This window comes from Cervus canadensis, chromosome 4 (genome assembly GCF_019320065.1).
Source record: "Cervus canadensis isolate Bull #8, Minnesota chromosome 4, ASM1932006v1, whole genome shotgun sequence".
NCBI classification, from domain to species: Eukaryota; Metazoa; Chordata; class Mammalia; order Artiodactyla; family Cervidae; genus Cervus; species Cervus canadensis.
Window position 1 is genome coordinate 46,579,631 of NC_057389.1, and position 16,498 is coordinate 46,596,128.

The 16,498-nt window shown below is 51.2% G+C and overlaps 1 protein-coding gene across 3 annotated transcripts in view; it reads left to right on the forward strand.

The window, feature by feature from the left end:
• Positions 1 to 692: 692 nt before the first annotated feature.
• ANXA6 (annexin A6) overlaps positions 693 to 16,498 on the forward strand; it is a 47,611-nt gene continuing 31,805 nt past the window's right edge. Inside the window, exons 1-3 of one of the 3 annotated variants that reach the window (XM_043464926.1) lie at positions 693 to 837; positions 10,124 to 10,167; positions 15,733 to 15,823. In XM_043464926.1, the coding sequence (XP_043320861.1) occupies positions 10,150 to 10,167; positions 15,733 to 15,823 (109 nt within the window). In that variant the 5' untranslated portion in view covers positions 693 to 837; positions 10,124 to 10,149. Of the gene's footprint in view, positions 838 to 880; positions 1,061 to 10,123; positions 10,168 to 15,732; positions 15,824 to 16,498 lie in introns of those variants that run through there. The other 2 variants (XM_043464924.1, XM_043464925.1) reach the window with 2 other exon arrangements.

Below are 16,498 nucleotides of genomic sequence, written 5' to 3' on the forward strand. Positions count from 1 at the left end.
TGATTTTACTGCAGCATCACCTCCTGTAGGAAGTCTTTACAAATCCCCTGGGGGACAGTCATTCTCAGTTCCTCTGGATTCCCAAAGTTTATCCCTTTCTAATTATTCTATGGTTTCCCCTCGCAGCCCCGAATTATAACTGCTGGTCTGTCTCCCTTTCCGTGGGACTGTGCGCTCCCCAGAGCAAAGCTGGAGCAAGCGCCCCTCCGGAACCACCTGGCCCAGGTTGGAATCCCCGCTCCACAACTTACTAGCTGTGTGACCTTCGTTTAAAAACTGGGTTTCTCTGGGCTCTCTGGAAAGTGGCTAAGTCATGTCACAGACCTGATGGGGCTGCTGAGGGATAGAATCTGAGCAGGCAGATTAAATGCTTGGCTTTAACTTTGTTAAACTTCAAGGTCCTATTTCTCAACAAAGCTAGCGCGAGCAGTAGGAATTTGGGGGAAAGTGTACAGAACTGGAGTCAGGAGCTCTGACTTTTGGCCCTGAATGGCCGAGTGACCTTGGCCAAGTCCGCCTCCCCTCCAGGTCGCGCGGGTCCGGGGACTGAGCTGGGACGGAGGTTCTCCCGGAGAGGCCCCTCCCGGGTGGTGACATTCTAAGATTCCAGGAGAGAAAGAGTTTGGGGATGGGGGAAGGGTGGGGGTGGGGGAGGCGGGGCGAGCCCGATTGGCCCCCGCGCGCCACGTGTCCGGCCCGGGAGCCGAAGACTGTCCTCCTGGCCCGCCCCTGCGCTGCGGCTGCTAGCTCTGCTAACGGGCTCTGACCCAGCGAGCTCCGCGTCCGCGTGTCGGTCTGCCCCTCTGTCCGTCCGCTACGGGAGGCTTCCGCCGCGCGGTGAGTAGGTTGAGGCTGGAGACGGGATCGCTCCAGGGGAGCCCGCCACCCGACTCGGGGTGGGGGGGCGTTGTAGGGACCTGAAGGGAGACCCGTAAACGCCCAGTCATCGCTGACCCACGCCTGCCGCCGGCTCCGGGAGGGGCGCGGGGACCGGGAACTCGAGGGCGCGGTAACCCGAGAGGGTCGCGGGCAGCGCAGCGGAGCAAATCCACGGCCGCAGGTGCGGAGGCGGAGGGCGCGCGGGCTGCGGTTTGGAGAGGAGAAAAGGAGAGGAGGAGGGAGGGGATAGGGGGTGCTGCTCTGCAGAGGGTGTGGAGGAGGGGCGGAGGGCCCCTGGGATCCCTGCGGTGCGGGGCTTGAGAGACTTTGAAGGCCCCGGATTGGATTCACCTGGATGGGGTTTAAGGGCCCGCAGGGAAGGGTGTGGCTGGAACCGAAGACTGGGCAAAAAGAATCAGACCCTGGGGTTGCACCTGAAATGGCTTGTGTGTGTCCCCGAGGGAGGGCCCTTTGTGTGCTGACCGACGTGGGGCCGGCTGTCCACAACCCCATGGACCCTCCCGCCCTCTAGGGACCACTCCTCTCTTCTAAAGGAGACTCCCAGCTGTGCTCCAGGGGCCTTGTGATGGTATGGAGGCCCCACCCTTCCTCCTGATCCCCTCAGTCCAGGGTCGGCCTTTCCAAAGCTTGGGGGCCTCAGATGACACCTCAGATGCTAGCATGGGTGTGATATTCCCTGAGTCCAATCAGGGCTCCACCAGCAGCATGCAATGTGACCTTGAATCCCTAGCGTTCCCTTTCTGAGCCTCAGTTTCCTTCTCCAAGTCCAGAACTGATAAGCCCAGCCCCTCTCAGAGGAAGCAATAGCTGTGAAAATTGATTTATTTGTCAGCTGCAGAGAATGATGAAAGATTTGGGAAGTCTGGATTACAGGCTTGGGAAGCCTGGCCTACCCAGCCCGGCCTTGGAAGGGGAAGAGGCGGGGTGGTCCTTTGCTTCCTCCCTCCCCTTCCTTTCCTCTCAACCTTGGTGGGTCTTCACCGACAATTCCAAATTTGGACAAAGGCCTGGGAGTTTGTAAAAGAGCTCTGGTTTCCCTGGTCTGCCCTTTCCTCTCCGCCCCCCCCCCCCCAAAGCACACCTTAAATTGCCGGCCCTACTGACCCAACCTGTCGTCGTGATCTGCTCAGCCCCCACTTTGAAGGTGAATGGCCGCCTAGTTTCGGTTGGCAAGCTCTGCACCAACGCTGAGGGCACTGGCCTGGGGGTCAGTGAAAAGTTGGGTCACAGTTCCAGGTGCCGGGGTCCTTGGGCAAACCCCTTCCTGCTCTGTGCCTTAGTTACCCTTCTGTAGGAAAGTCTGCTGAACTGACTGACTGCCTCTCGCTGTGCTGGTGGTCCAGGAGTCAACTGTTCTGAGACTTAGGATTGCGGGGAATAGGGTGGGGCAGGGGCACCCATCCCCCTGGGCAGCTGTGACAGTCACTCATCCATCTTTCTTTGCCTTCCACTCTTTGTTCCTGAGGCCCAGGCTGCTGGGATACAGAAAATATTTGTGGTTTCTGGGTAAGGGCCACAGCTGTTACTGAAGCAGACTCTGTCTTGGAGTGTGCAGAGGAGGGGGCTGCCCCTGAGAAGCCAGGGAGCTGGCCTGTTGGGCTCATTCCTGAGACGGGGTCGGGGAGCTCTGCGGTGTTGGGTACCCGCCAGCATCTGGAACATCTGCACTGCAGCACCCAGAGGAGCTCCGGCCACACCCAGCCCCAGCCTCTGCCTTGCACTAGCCAGCCGGGCCCAGGCGCGCTACTACCCCTCTGGGCCTTAGTGCCCTGCTCTTTAGAGGGATAAGGGCTGTGCCCAGGGGACCCAGCTGGTCAAATGGTTTGGGGCTGCTGGCTCTTGATGCACCATTCTAGAATTTTCCATGGAGGCCCAGTCGTGTCCCCAACCTCACCCCACCCAACCCCTCCAAGATACTTCCTGGGTGGGGACAAAGCACAGGGTGTGGTCTCGACCCTGATTCTCAACTTGTCTGTTGCTCTAGCTCCATCTCAAAAGAGGGGAGGAAGTCTTGGGTCAGGGTGCCTTTATTCATCCTTTAAAATGTGTGGGTTTGGAATCCAGCCACACTCCCTTTCCTTCTGGGGTTGAGAAGCTCTCCCCAGAGACTAGCTAAGAAGGACTGCCTGTCCTTAGGTTCTCTGAGCCTCAGATCCCCCGTCTGTAAAATGAGGATGAGGTTGATATTCACCCTCACGAGATTATAAGATGGCTGCTGCTGCTGCTAAGTCGCTTCAGTCATGTCCGACTCTGTGACCCCATAGACGGCAGCCCACCAGGCTCCTCTGTCCCTGGGATTCTCCAGGCAAGAACACTGGAGTGGGTTGCCATTTCCTTCTCCAGTTATAAAATGGCAGATGTGAAAGTGTTTTGAGAGCACCCTGCTCAGAGAAGCAGGTGCTACTGCTAGAATCTCAGAAGGGTGTGGTGCTTGAGGAAGCAGATGACCTGAGCCTCGGGTTCGACATCTCCAAAACGGGTGTCTTTGTAAATAATAATAAAATAGTAACTTCTATTATTTATTGAACCTTCTAACTTACCAGGTCTTGGCTGAACCCTTGATATGTTGGATGCTGTTACCATGCCCTTTCTGCAAATGTGGAAACTCAGTTATCAGATGTTTAGGGTAGAAAGAACACTAACTAACATTTACATAGGGTGTCCTGTGCTCCAGGACGTCTTCTAAGCACTCTTGTTCTTTAGTCACTAAGTTGTGTCCGACTCTTTTGTGACCCTATAGACTGTAGCCCACCAGGCTCCTCTGTCCATTGGGTTTCCCAGGCAGGAATACTGCAGTGGGTAGCCATTCCCTTCTCCAGGGGACTTCCCGATCCAGGGGTCAAACCCGTGTCTGTCTCCTGCATTAGCACTGGATTCTTTACCTCTGAGCCGCCTGGGAAGCCCCCTTCTAAGCACTAGATATGTCTTAATTTTTTTCATGCTCACCACAGCTCCTCTGAGGTAGGCACTATTTTATCCCCTATTTTACATATGAAGTATGTGCCCAAGGCCACTCAGCTCCTAAACAGCAGATCCGGCTCCAGTCTCGGGCAGCCTGGCTCCTGCCTGTGTGCCGGGAGACACTGTGCTTTTGCTCACAAAAGTGGCCTGAACTGGGATTCAAACCCAGGCCAGTCCAACTCCAAACCTGGGGCATCCCAGATTGTCTCCTGGGGCCTTATCCTGCCTGAGGATCAATGGTTCTGGGTCAGAAGAGGGGAAGACACTGCTGTCTAAGAAATCCGAGTGCTGTGAGCTAGGGGGTGTGCCCGGGCGCAGGGCCAGGAAAGGCATTTACTCTGGCTTCATTAAGGCAGGTCCTGGCAGGGGGAGGGGCTGGCCTTTGGTGTCTTCATGCAGACTGTGATGGGGAGGAGCCATCAGGAAAGGAGAAAGGGGAGGATCTAGATTTTGTAGCCCAGGGGCCTCCAAAGAGGGGTGCACATACCCTGGGAAGCACTGAAGATGATTTACTGGGATGCCAGAAGAAGCTGTTAGACCTCTTACTATATATGCTTTTAATCTCATGCTTAAAAAGTATGTTTGTTTATCGTAATGAATGATCTTTTTTTTTTTCTTTTGTTACTGGTGGTATATGGGATCAAAAAAAAAAATGCAGCTCACTGCACAAAAATTGGTCAACTTCACTGAGGTGGGAGAGTCATCTGTCCTATCATCTTTTCTACCCCCAGCTCCTGCAGGTTTTGAAAAATGAGGCCCTGCTTAATCACTAATGTTTTGTATGAGCAGGGAAAGTTGCTTAACCCCTCAAGTAATTTCCTCTCCTGACTGTATAATGAGTTTGAAAAGTGATTGACAAGATGATTTCTTTTTATTCCATGATTTTTTTCAAAGGAGTCACTAAAGAAAGCTTGAAAATTACTCAGTATCTTTCACTTAACAATCCTTATAAACCACACTTGGTAGTAGGGGGTGTGTTAAGGAAACATACACAATGATTTTCAGGAAAAGGTAAAAAGATAAAGTGATTCTACCTTTATATCACTCACACAGATATAAAAATGATCATGTGCTAGAGATTTTGTTCTAGTCAATAATCAGTGACTGGACCAGGCAGATGTTAGAACCAGCTCAGAAGAGAATAAGTAGTTACTTTTATATTGAAAGGAATGTACAAATGGAGGCAAACTGGTTTTTCCACCAGAGGTGGGGGAGGGGAAAGGGAGGGAAATCCACCCAACTTTTTATCAGCTAAGACAGAATTAGCATGTCTTTAAGAATTGTGTTTTTATAGATTTTTTTTCCCCTTGTAATACCTTGAAGACAAACAGCCTCCATCTAATTGAGTAATGATAAATCCACAGTGGTTGACCCAAGCACCTCACGAGTAGATGGTTTCAGAGTCGCGCTGTGGTTCAAAGGTGGGAGAAGTCCCTCCTGGCTTCCTAGAAGAGTTAGAGTCACTTGGGAGAGTTTTCAAAAATTTCGAAAGCCCAGGCCTCATCTGTGGCCTGTTGAGTCTCTGGAGGTGGCCTTATGCTTTGCTAAGTTTGAAAAACTCCCCAGGTGGTTATTAATGAAGTCAGAATTGAAAAAGCACTGATTTTGATGCTAGAAGACTGATTAGAAAGTGCTAATGGAAGAGATTCATGGTTTAGGGGGAAAGAGGGTGTGGTGGTGGGTGAAGAAGAAGAGGAGGGAAGCAAATCAGGAAGGATGTCAAGGGCCTTGAATGCCGAGCTCAGAGGGCCTACATTGAAGGAGGTCTTTGGAGATGAGTGGGCAGTCCCTTGGGCACTCCTGGGGCACAGAGGTTTGGGTGATTTTTTTTTTTTGCATGATTTTCCAGATTATTTATAAAATTGCCCTTAACCTCTACACCTGATCTCATACCCTAATACTCAACATCTCTCTGCTCCCAAAGGTAGTGCACTCAATTCCTCCAAAGCCAGCAGGCTGCGTTTTGAAGACAGAAGTGCTTTTTCTTATGCTGATGCTTCTTCTCTCCTCTTCTCCTTCTTTTGCTTCATTCCATTGAGTCATATTCTTGATTGTGTACTTCTGTCAGCCTGAACCCCTAATATGCATCTTTAACTTTATATATGTATAGCAGACATAAAAATGGAACATGAAAGGACAAGATCAATTTATTATTTTTATTCTATCTGTTTAGTAGTGCCAGGTCTTAGATGAGGCATTCGGGATCTTTAGTTGCATCTTATGAACTCTCAGTTGTAGCAAATGGAATCTAGTTCCCTGACCAGGGATTAAACCTGGGCCCCCTGCATTGGGAGCTCAGATTCTTAGCCACTGGACCACCAGGGAAGTCCCAAGATCAATTTAGAAAATTGTAAGTTGTAGTACTCTCATCCTGCACCCCAATGGATCATTGTGTCTGGTACCCCACTTTGGAGACCACTGCTCTAATGACAGTGATTGTTTTAACAGAAGCTAGCACCACTAATTCAACATTTACTCTGCACTTCACCGTGCTAAGTATTTTACTTGCCTTACTTTATTGAATATTCACGAAAACCTTATGAGATTGTCATTTTAGAGGTGAAGAAACTGAGTAAGAGAGAAAAGATGCAATTCACCCATGGCCATGAGCAGTTAGAATGCATTTAGGCTGTGACTGCAAAGCCTGCAGTCTTAATTACAAAATGCCACGCTGTGTCCTTTGTAAATGTTTGGGACTTTATTTTGTAGATGTGGAAATTGAGATTCATGTTTAGGTAACTTAGAAAATTACAAATTGCTAGGGGGTAAAGCTGTGACTGAGTGTGACCTCCAAGCCCGTGCCTTTGCAGGACTTGGACGAGACCTGTCTGGTTCTTGGTTTCTGCAATGCTAAAGTTGGGCATTGGTGGTTGGGCCAGCCCTGGTATTCTGTACCCCGGAGTGCTCCTCCTGGAGTCAGTCCTGTTTGCTGACAGCCTGAAGGACTAAGGCAGGAGATAGTCACAGCAGCACAAGGCCAGAAGGCCACTCTGCCTTGAATGGATTTCTGGAATGATCTGTCCTGATGAACCTTCATGGAAATCCATGTCTGAAGAGATTCAGTTTCTGGGAGGAGAGAGGCACCAGTGTAGAGTGGCCATACCTGCCAGTCTTGATAAGCTATTTCAACCAAGATGATGAAACTTGCATATTAGGGGTAGGAAGGGGATAGAGAGGAAACCTGTGGCCTTGGGGGAGAACTCTCCTAGGACTGATGTTCTGAGATTTTGCTGTGAGAATCCCTGGTTGGTATCTGCAAAAGTCTCTCACACCCTCTTTGGGTTTTCCCAAAGATGGAGTAACATTATCCACATTTTGCTGATGAAAAAACTGAGGTTGAGAGAGGCAACCTGGCTTGTCTGAGCTTGTCTGAACAGAGGGCCAGGCTGGGAACCGAACCTGGGTCTTTTGCTTTGGCCTCTTCCTATTGCAGCGAGGGCTCATTGCTGTGTGGAGGCTTGTGATGACCTAAGTGTGGGAGGCGGAGATGTTGGCCATTGTCTGGGCCTGACATGCGTTTATCTTTGTCTAGAAAGTGAGGGACTTGAAACAGTGGGTTGTTACATGTGGGATTCTGAAACACTGGATGTAAAACGTTTATTCAGGCAACTTGAGAAGTGTGGTCTGGGTCACCCTGGAAGGGATCAGAGCCCCTCGTAAAGCCTCGATGGTGCCTCTGTGATTAGCTCCAGAGCTTCCCCCAGCCCTCAAAGGAGGGGCTATCGAAGTTCAGCTCCCTTGAACTGCACTCAGAACATGCAGTTCTGGACGATGTTTGTTTTCTATGTATACACAAGACATGGCACTCACAAGAGGCAAACACAAACTGCTCTCAAAACCCAGACCAAAAAAAAAAAAAACCCAGAGCATTTTCCCAAAGACTTGGAGGCCCCTCCTCTGAGCCATCCAGATGGGCCTGGGCTGCCGCCAGCTGCTAAAGTTTCCAGCAACAAGGCCAAAGGAAAATGCTTTGAAGCCGGAGATGCAGGTGACTTCCGGCCCCTCCTGCGATCCCTTTACTGTGCTGGCCTTGCTGCTCCCTCACTTTTGCCCACACCATCCCCCTGGCCTGGGGAAACCCAGAGCTGGCTCCTGGTCGAACCTCGCGGGTAGATGTGGGCTCCCTACCCACCGGGGGAGTTGCCGTTTCCTGAGGCGAGCTCAAGTTTGTACCACAGGGCCCCTGGTTGTCAGGGAAACGGCAGGGTTTCCTCAAGCTCCGCTCTGAGCTCTGCGGTTACAGGCAAATCGCTGCCCTCTGCTCTTCGCTCAGGTCTGTCTGCTGACTGCCTGCGGTTTGGGGGACTTGAATTCAGGCAGTAGGGACACATAGATAAACACGACAGAGTCCTGTCCTTAGAGTATCACCCAGCACACTGAAGGCCAGCACTTACTGAGAACACATCTCTTCCTGGCCTTGACCTAAGTTGAGTCTCATCCTCCACCTCTCCCAGGCAGGAAGGGGAAAGCCCCAGTTTTGTACTTAAGATAAATTTGAATTCAGAGATGAGCCATGTGCCCAAGGTCACATAGTGAGTAAGTGACAAAACGGACTTGAGTCCAGGTTTGTCTGTCTGACTCCAAACCTGTGTTCCCACTCTGTTGCAGGTCTCCAGTGGCCCCAGAGTGAGAGCAGGATTATGCGCTGAGATCAGGGGCTGCTTTCCCCTTAGTGTGTGGGGGTGTAGGATGGGGGTGATGGTATGCAAAGACCTGGAAAGCATGCAGGTTAAGCATCTTCTTCGTTTATACCCTCTGTTCTGGTTCAGCTCCCTGTGGGGGTCTTACTGAATTTAAGTCTGATAAGAGTTTGTTATTTCTAAAAAGTAATACTTAGACCTGATTTAAAAAGATCAAATTGTACAGTCTTGATTAAATGGAAAGCACTAGTCCTTTCTTCTCTAATCCCAAGATCGCATCTCTGCCCATCTGCCAAGAGAGGCTTCATAGCCCAGCCCCTCCACCCTTCTCTTCCCCTTTCCAAAGCAGTTAACATTCCTTTTTGCATTTCTTTTTGGGTGAGATATGTTTGTTTCTTATTCCTCCACTGTAGATTCTGTGTCCTGACACCCTTTTCAATGAGATTGTGTGTCCTGTTTGTTCAGTCTCCACCCTCACCCATGATCTGTCCCATCAGAGAACAACCCAAAGTCTTTACAGTGGCCTCAAGCACTGGTCCCTTGATGCCACATCCTACCAGTGCCCCCACCCCACTCCCTGCCACCATACTAGCCACACTGAGCTCCTTGACCTCACTGCCCTCAGATAGCAACATGGTTCATGATACCTCCAAACGCCCCACCTGGGATCACACCCCTTGTCCCTCTCTCCCGACCAAGTTTCAGCTTTTCTCATTAGTTTTTATCATATGCATTTAGTATTCTTCCCCATTATAGAGGGGGCTCCCGAAAAGCACGGGTTTTAGAAACTCTCTTGTTTACTGCTGTATACTCCGCGTCTACAGCAGTGTCTAATCAGAGTGGAAGCTAAAGAAACCAGAGCCCCTCAGAATTCGCAGCAGGTGACCCAGTGCCCCTTGAGTTGCTCATCTGCAGCCTGTTAAGCCCTGTATTCTGGACTGTTATTGGTGACTTGGGAGGAGAGCATGCATAGTGCAGATGGCATGGACCCTGGGATCTAACTTTGTTGGATTCAAGTTTTTTGGTTTTTTTGGTATAGAGTTGATTTACAATGTTATGTTAGTTTCAGCTGTATAGCAAAGTGATTCCATTACATATGTATATATTCTTTTTCAAATTCTTTTCCATTATGTGTTAGCACAAGATATTAACTATATAGTAGGTCCTTGTTGTTTATCTATTTGTATGTAGTGATTCAGTTTTAACCTGTATGATCTTGGACAAATTGTTTAACGTCCCCATCCTCAGTTTCCTCTATGAGAAAAGGGAATTTGGTGCCAGAAAGGATTGCTTGAAGGGTTCGGTGAGATGGCATCTGCGAAAGTGCCCAGCATGGCCTGGAGGAATTGTTCTGGTCAGTGCTCATATCCTCTTTTCCTCTTCCAAATTCTCGCAGTTCCAGGATGGACCCTGAAGAGTCCATCTATTATCCTCCCAAGAATGTGCCTGTCCCTGAGCTGCATCTTTGGGTGTGATTTAACCTGAAGGGCTGGATGCAGTTGAAGAAGAGCAGGCAGAGCACATTCTCCCTTGGGAGGAAGGAAAGGTGGGGAAATCTGGGGGAAAGAATAGAGGGAGTCAAAGTGCGGAGGCATCTCATGGCATTTCTTTTTTCTCCACAGTGTTTTCTGCTGCAGAACCTGAGACCATGGCCAAACCAGCACAGGTAAGGAGCGTCTCCCCTTTCTGTAGTACTTCCCCTGGGCCTGGGCTTTTCCTGGAGTCACTGGGCCTGCAATACAGACCCCCAGTACCATCAGTTTTAAAGGAGCTGAAGAGGGTCTCAGGCTTTGTTTGCTCCTATTACAAGTCACAGCTCATTGGATGCAAGTGACCAATGAGAACACACAACATCCTAAACACAGAGTATGTGTATCGGCTCACATGACCGAGAAGCGCGGGGCTTCAGGTCTGGCTGGATGCAGGGGCCCACCTGATATTGTCAGGATTCTGCCTCCATGAACTGGGTCTCATCTGGGTGGCTTCATTCTTGGACAGATTCTTCCTTGATTTCTCATACTAGCTACCAGAGGCTCTAGGCTTCCCTTCTGCTTCCTGGGCAACATGCAGGAGACAACATAATTTATACCACATGATCCCAGGGGAAGTCCGGGGTGTGGTTTTCGTTGGCTGGGCCTGGGTAACTTGGATCTGGGTGCTGGAGTTGCTCCTTCCTGAACTGCATGGCCCAAGAGTGGTTCCCCCTGGCAGGGAGATGGATACTGGACGGGCAAAAACATTAGACGATGCTCTCTGCTCTGGAGGTGAAAGTGTTCCCTGTCACTGGCATTTGGGATGAAGTTTCCCTGGCTTGGGAGGCCCCAGTCTTTCATGCCATCTGAGCGCTTTGCTGGGCTGTAGAATTTGAGGTGTATCAGAGATGTTACTCCTGTGTGTAGCCAAGATTACGTTCCTGCCCTGGTCAAAGGTATTGCTCTGTGCCAGGGTTTGCCTGAAAGTGATCCTCTTGGCTGGCCTTAGAGAAAAAGACAAGGTCACTGTAACGATGGGGTTGAAAAGGAAGAATAAAAAACAAAGAGACCCCTGACTTGACCCCTTTAGTCCTTCACGTTGATCATAGATTGGCCACAGACATAATACAGGAGCTGCTCAATCTTGGGTGAGTTCTTTACCTTCTTGGGGGCCCCAGTTTCCATTATGAGGTGATTGAGCTAATTGAAAGTGAAAATGAAGTCTCTCAGTTGTGTCCGACTCTCTGTGACCCATGGACTGTAGCCTACCAGGCTCCTCTGTCCATGGAATTTTCCCGGCAAGAGTACTGGAGTGGGTTGCCATTTCCTTCTCCAGGGGATCTTCCCGACCCAGGGATTGAACCCAGGTCTTCTGCATTGCAGGCAGATGCTTTACCATCTGAGCCACCAGGGAAGCCCCTAAGTGATAACTAAACATTGTCCCCATCGTCATGACTTGCCACCCAATGCACAGATGTCTTAAGGATATCTGTTCACAATTCTTGAAGAGCACAGTGTGTTATATGATGTGAGACCAGTGCTCAAAAGAGTCTTAGCCACGGCCTCCCTGTCAGCCTGAGCAGCACACTTTGCACCAGTGGCCTCTGTGACCCGGGGAGGGTGCTGGTGGTTATAGACTATGATCCAAGGCCTAATTCTTGCTGCTCCCTGCTTCCCAAATCATCCCAGAGTTATTTCCAGAGAAATACTTGGATTGCAGGATGCCAGATGACCCTAGTGGACAGATCGGGCCCTGGGAGCCGAGTGGCCAAGACCTAGGACATGCATTTTTGGACTCTTGGTCCAGTGCTCCAAAACCCTGCTGTCTGCCTGGCTGACCTGTGCTTTGTTGTCACTATGGACCAGCAGCCACAGACATCCTGCAAGCAAGAATTCCAGGAGGGCAGAGCTCTAGGAGTCCCTTGTCCTGTGGGATGAGTTGAAGCCCCCCTGTGTTCATTCATGGTGCTGGTGCTCTGATGGTGCTCTGGGGGCACGCAGGTTGAGGAACTCGGAACTGGAGAGAGCTACTTGGGAAGAGCAAGGGGGCTGAGAGTAGAGGGGATCCTGGACCAGAGGGGAGAGAATGTAGTGTGTGCAGGGCAGTAAAAGCAGTTTGGATGCTTGGAGTGTGAGGGCTGGGGGAGGGAGGAGGGAGGAGGGAGCTGAAGACAGGACAGATCCTCCTTGACTTGCAATGGGGTTACCTCCCAATAAACCCATGGTGAGTTGAAAGTGTCATAAGTTGAAAATGCATCTAACTCACCTACCCCACTGAACATCAGTGCTTAGCCTCGCCCACCTTAACTGTGCTCAGAACACTTACATAAGGCTGCTGTTGGGCTAAATCATCTAACACACAGGCTATTTCATAATCAAGTGTTGAATGTCTCATGTAACGTATTGAATACTGAAAGTGAAAAACAGAACGGTCGTGTAGGTGTAGAATGGCTGTCAGTGTGTTAGTTGTTCACTGTTGTGGTTATGAGGCTAACTGGGAGCTGCCCTGCTCAGAATCACAGGAAAGGCCCCTACCCAGGAAAAGGTCAAGATCTCTAATTAGAAATAACAGTTTCTACTGAAACACTTCTTGAAAAATCAAAGTCAAATTAGTCAGGAACTTCCTGTGCTAGTGAGAATGATCTTCCCTCCGCTGAGCTGTAGTTTGTGTCCAGTGCTCCTAACTCTTAGCACCCCAACTCTGCTCCTACCGTGCCCCTTTCCCAACACACATGCGTGCTCGCACATGTGCACACACAGGCACAGAACAAGCCACTCCATCTTTTCTCTGGTTCAGGTCACTCCCAGTTACTTCTGCTGTGATCCTGGTGCCATGCCCCCATCTTTCCTTCCAGAAGGGTGGACCTTGAGGCCCAAACCCATGAAGAAACAGGGTGATGTTACAGAGTCCCAGAAGCATAGTCCCCTGGCCTCTGTTTTGCAGAGGGGTTCTGGTTTGAACATAAAGGTGGCAATAAGAACAGTCTGAGGACGGGGCAAGGGGCTGGTGTCTGCAACTCCAGAGCTGCAGAGGGAGGCCTGGGGCAGGCCCAGTCCAGGCGGCCCTCAGGCAGACTCCCCGCCATGCAGCCATCTCTCTGAGTCACGTCGCTTCAGCTCCCGAGAGGCCTCAGGACGCCTCCTCGAGAGCAGCCTGCGTGCAGCCCAGGGTCCCAGCTGCTCACCAGCTGGCCTCAGAGCCTGCTGAATATTTCAGGGTGGAAAGTCCTTTCTCCTCCTCTCTCCCCTCCCTTTGTGGGGTACAGGGCCAGGAAACTGTCTGCTGGGGGAGCGGCAGGCAGTCAGGGTGAGGTGAAGGAGCGGTGTTGGCCGCACAGGTGGTGCTCGGAAATGGCAGATTCACCAGGTTGGTGTGAGAATGACTGATGGTGGGAAACCTGGGCGATTTGAAGGACTGTTCCTGCATGTCTAAATGTGACCAGTGCTGGCGTCCCTGGAGTCCCCCTCTCCCAGTGGCTGTGATCCTGCTGGCAGGCTATGTATTATCATTGTGCAAAGACCCACAGAGGGAGAAAGACTGCCATGCTGCAGGCCAAGCCCGCCGCTAAGGGAGCCTTTTGATCGGGCCTTGTGTCTGCAGTTAGACTTCCTCTGCTCCATACAGCCTTGTCTTTTAGCTGCAGCCTCTGCCCCAAACACCGCCTCAACCCCACCCGGGGGTGAGGAGGGGCAGGGGCTAGAGGGAAGGTGGCAGCTTGCTGCCAGGACCTCTGCTCTTCCTCCTGTGGGCTCCGCTGCCATCTTGGCCACTTCTCCTTCCTTCCTGGCCACTTACAATCCCACCATCTTGGCAGCTTTGGACGTCCGCATAAGCACTGAAGAATCTGGGCCCGCCTCCGTGAGTGCTCTCGCCTGCTCTTAGCTCCGGACCTCTGCCATGCTGCTTCCCTATGTGGAGCCTTTCCTTCCCTCCCCCACCCCTGGGGCCAGCTGTTGCTCATCCTTTAGCGCTCTGCTCGGCTTAGACTTCCCTTCCAGGAAGTCTTTGATCTGCTCTGGGTGTATTCACAGTCACATGTCTGCCCGCACACCTGTCTACCTAAGAAGCCAGTAGAGAGTGCCTAGTTGTGCTAAGCCCTGAGCTAGGTGCTGGGATGACATAAGTGGGCAAGACAGACTCTCTTGGAGCTTTCTAAAGCGAGTGTCTCTTTTCTGGTCCGGGTAGTTGGCCTGTGTTACTCTTTCCTTCTCTGCCCAGCAGTGCGATTAGGTTGCAGGGGATTCACGGGTGGCGGGAAGGGAGCCGTGTCCCTTTCTGTTGTCTGTCCTGCCAGAACTTTAAATAGCACTCCTGTGCCCACGCATGCATACCTCGGAGGAGCCAGCAATGGCAGACGTGAACCACAGGGCCCCTGAACGCTTGGCCAGGCCCTGCAGTGCGGGCACCGGGAGACACAGGAGATGGTCCGGAGGCTCACTGGCTCCCACGCACTTCTTGTTTTTTCAGGCAGGATTGTGTGAGCCACCCCACCCGTCCTGGTCCCCTCGTCCAGCTTGAATTGCCCTCCACTGTTTTCCTGCATTCCTTTGCCTCTGTAGTGGAGTATTTATTACTAGCTCTATGCTAATTTGTAGGCTAGTCTCTCTCCTCCGCTGGGTTGGAAGCTCATGAAAGTCAGTCTTGGGTCTTCTTTCTCCCATAATCTTCAACCCTTCATGTCGCGCCTGGCACAGGCTAAGTGCCCATCACCACGCAGTGTGGTTAGCGCCCTGGGCTCTGGCATCCTCCACTCTCTCAGCTCTTGGTTGCTATCCGGGCCCCGTGGTTCTCAGGGCTGTGTGTCTGACCCACGTCTGACTTCTCTGTGAACAGCCCTTTGTGCATTCAGGTTTAACATCTAAGATTCTCTCCCCACATTTGCCCCAACGACCCAGCCAGCTTATCCTCAGATGCCAGCTCACGGCTCAGCTTACTGGGTGCAGAGGAGCGGCACCTCGTCTGGGCAGATTCTGAGGGTAACTCTGGGCCAAGGCACCCCTCTCCCCCCAGAAGCTGGCAGCTGCAAAGTTTCTGGAGCTGGAGAACCAAATGGTCACTGGACAGAGATGTGGGTCCTGTGTGACCCCAGCAAGTGGCTTCCCTTTGTGGGGCTCGGTTTCTTTGTTTCTGTGACAGATCATCTTAAGTGCTTCTACAAAATGCTCTAATGGTCACATTTATAAAGGTGAAAGGGCTTTGTACACCGCAGAGAGACATAAACACATGAGGGGCTCTTGTTTGTTTTGCAGAAACCACTCCCACCCCCCTACTTCAGTCTGGTTCTTATCTCTCCCAGGTTCTGGGAAAGTGGTGCAGAACTGGGGGCTTGGCTGAGCCTTCCTGCCAAGGGGAAGAGGCACCGTCCTTGGGACAGGTGGTGGCAGGAGGTATGGGGAGAGTCCTCCCTACTCTTGCTGTAGCTTTCTGTAGCTGGTGCTCCACTTTAGGAGTAGGGAGCTCAGCCACTGTCCAGGTGAGCGGTTGCGGTCTGGGGTGAAGCAGTGCAGGTGAAGATGGAGACACATGGCAGATTCTGTCTCATCGTCTTTGTTTAGTCTAAAGACTGTGAAAATACACCCCGGCTCTTGCCATGGCTATTATGGAGACTGAGTTTGGGGATTTGTAACAAATATCTGAGCATTTTAGGAGCAGCAGGGACTTTTATCCCATGGCCAGGGTTGGGAGGTAAGCTGGGGTTGGAGCTGGGAGCCTCGTTCAGGCCAGGTCAGCAGCTCACTCTCTGCTCTTGTTTCCACAGGGTGCCAAGTACCGGGGCTCCATTCGTGACTTCCCCAACTTCGACCCCAGCCAGGATGCCGAGACTCTGTACAATGCCATGAAGGGCTTTGGTGGGTGCTCAGCCACTGCGAAAGGGACCCGCAGGAAAGGAAGCAGGGTTCACCTAGGCTTGAGGGTGTCCCCCTCTTTTGGTTATTCAGTCATTTTTTTGTCTCTCTTTTTTTTGGCCACGATACATGGCATGCGGGATCTAAGTTCCCCAACCAGTGATTGAATCTGGGCCCCTGCAGTGGAAGTGCAGAATCCTAACCACTGGACTTCCAGGGCATTCCTTGTCTCTTCTTTTTATTATTTTTTATTATAATGGACTCTTCCCATGGTGCTAGTGGTAAAGAACCCGCCTGCCAATGCAGGAGACATAAGAGATGCAGGTTCAATCCCTGGCCCAGGAAGATCCCCTAGAGAAGGACATGGCAACCCACTTCAGTATTCTTGCCTGGAGAATCCCATGGACAGAGGAGCCTGGCAGGCCACAGTCCACAGGGTCGCAAAGAGTCGGATATGACTTAAGCGACTTAGCACACATACATTCCAGGCCAATAAAACGGTCTAATGATTAGAAGAAGCTTTACCAGTAGACCTGCCACCCAGTTTGAGAACTGGCACTTGCTTGCTTATGTAGCTGAAACATCATGGTAGGTCTGCCTCCTGATAGCATCACTTTGCCTTTCGTCTTGGGAGTAAGCACTCCCCTCAATTTGCACCTTATTATTTTCCTTTACTTT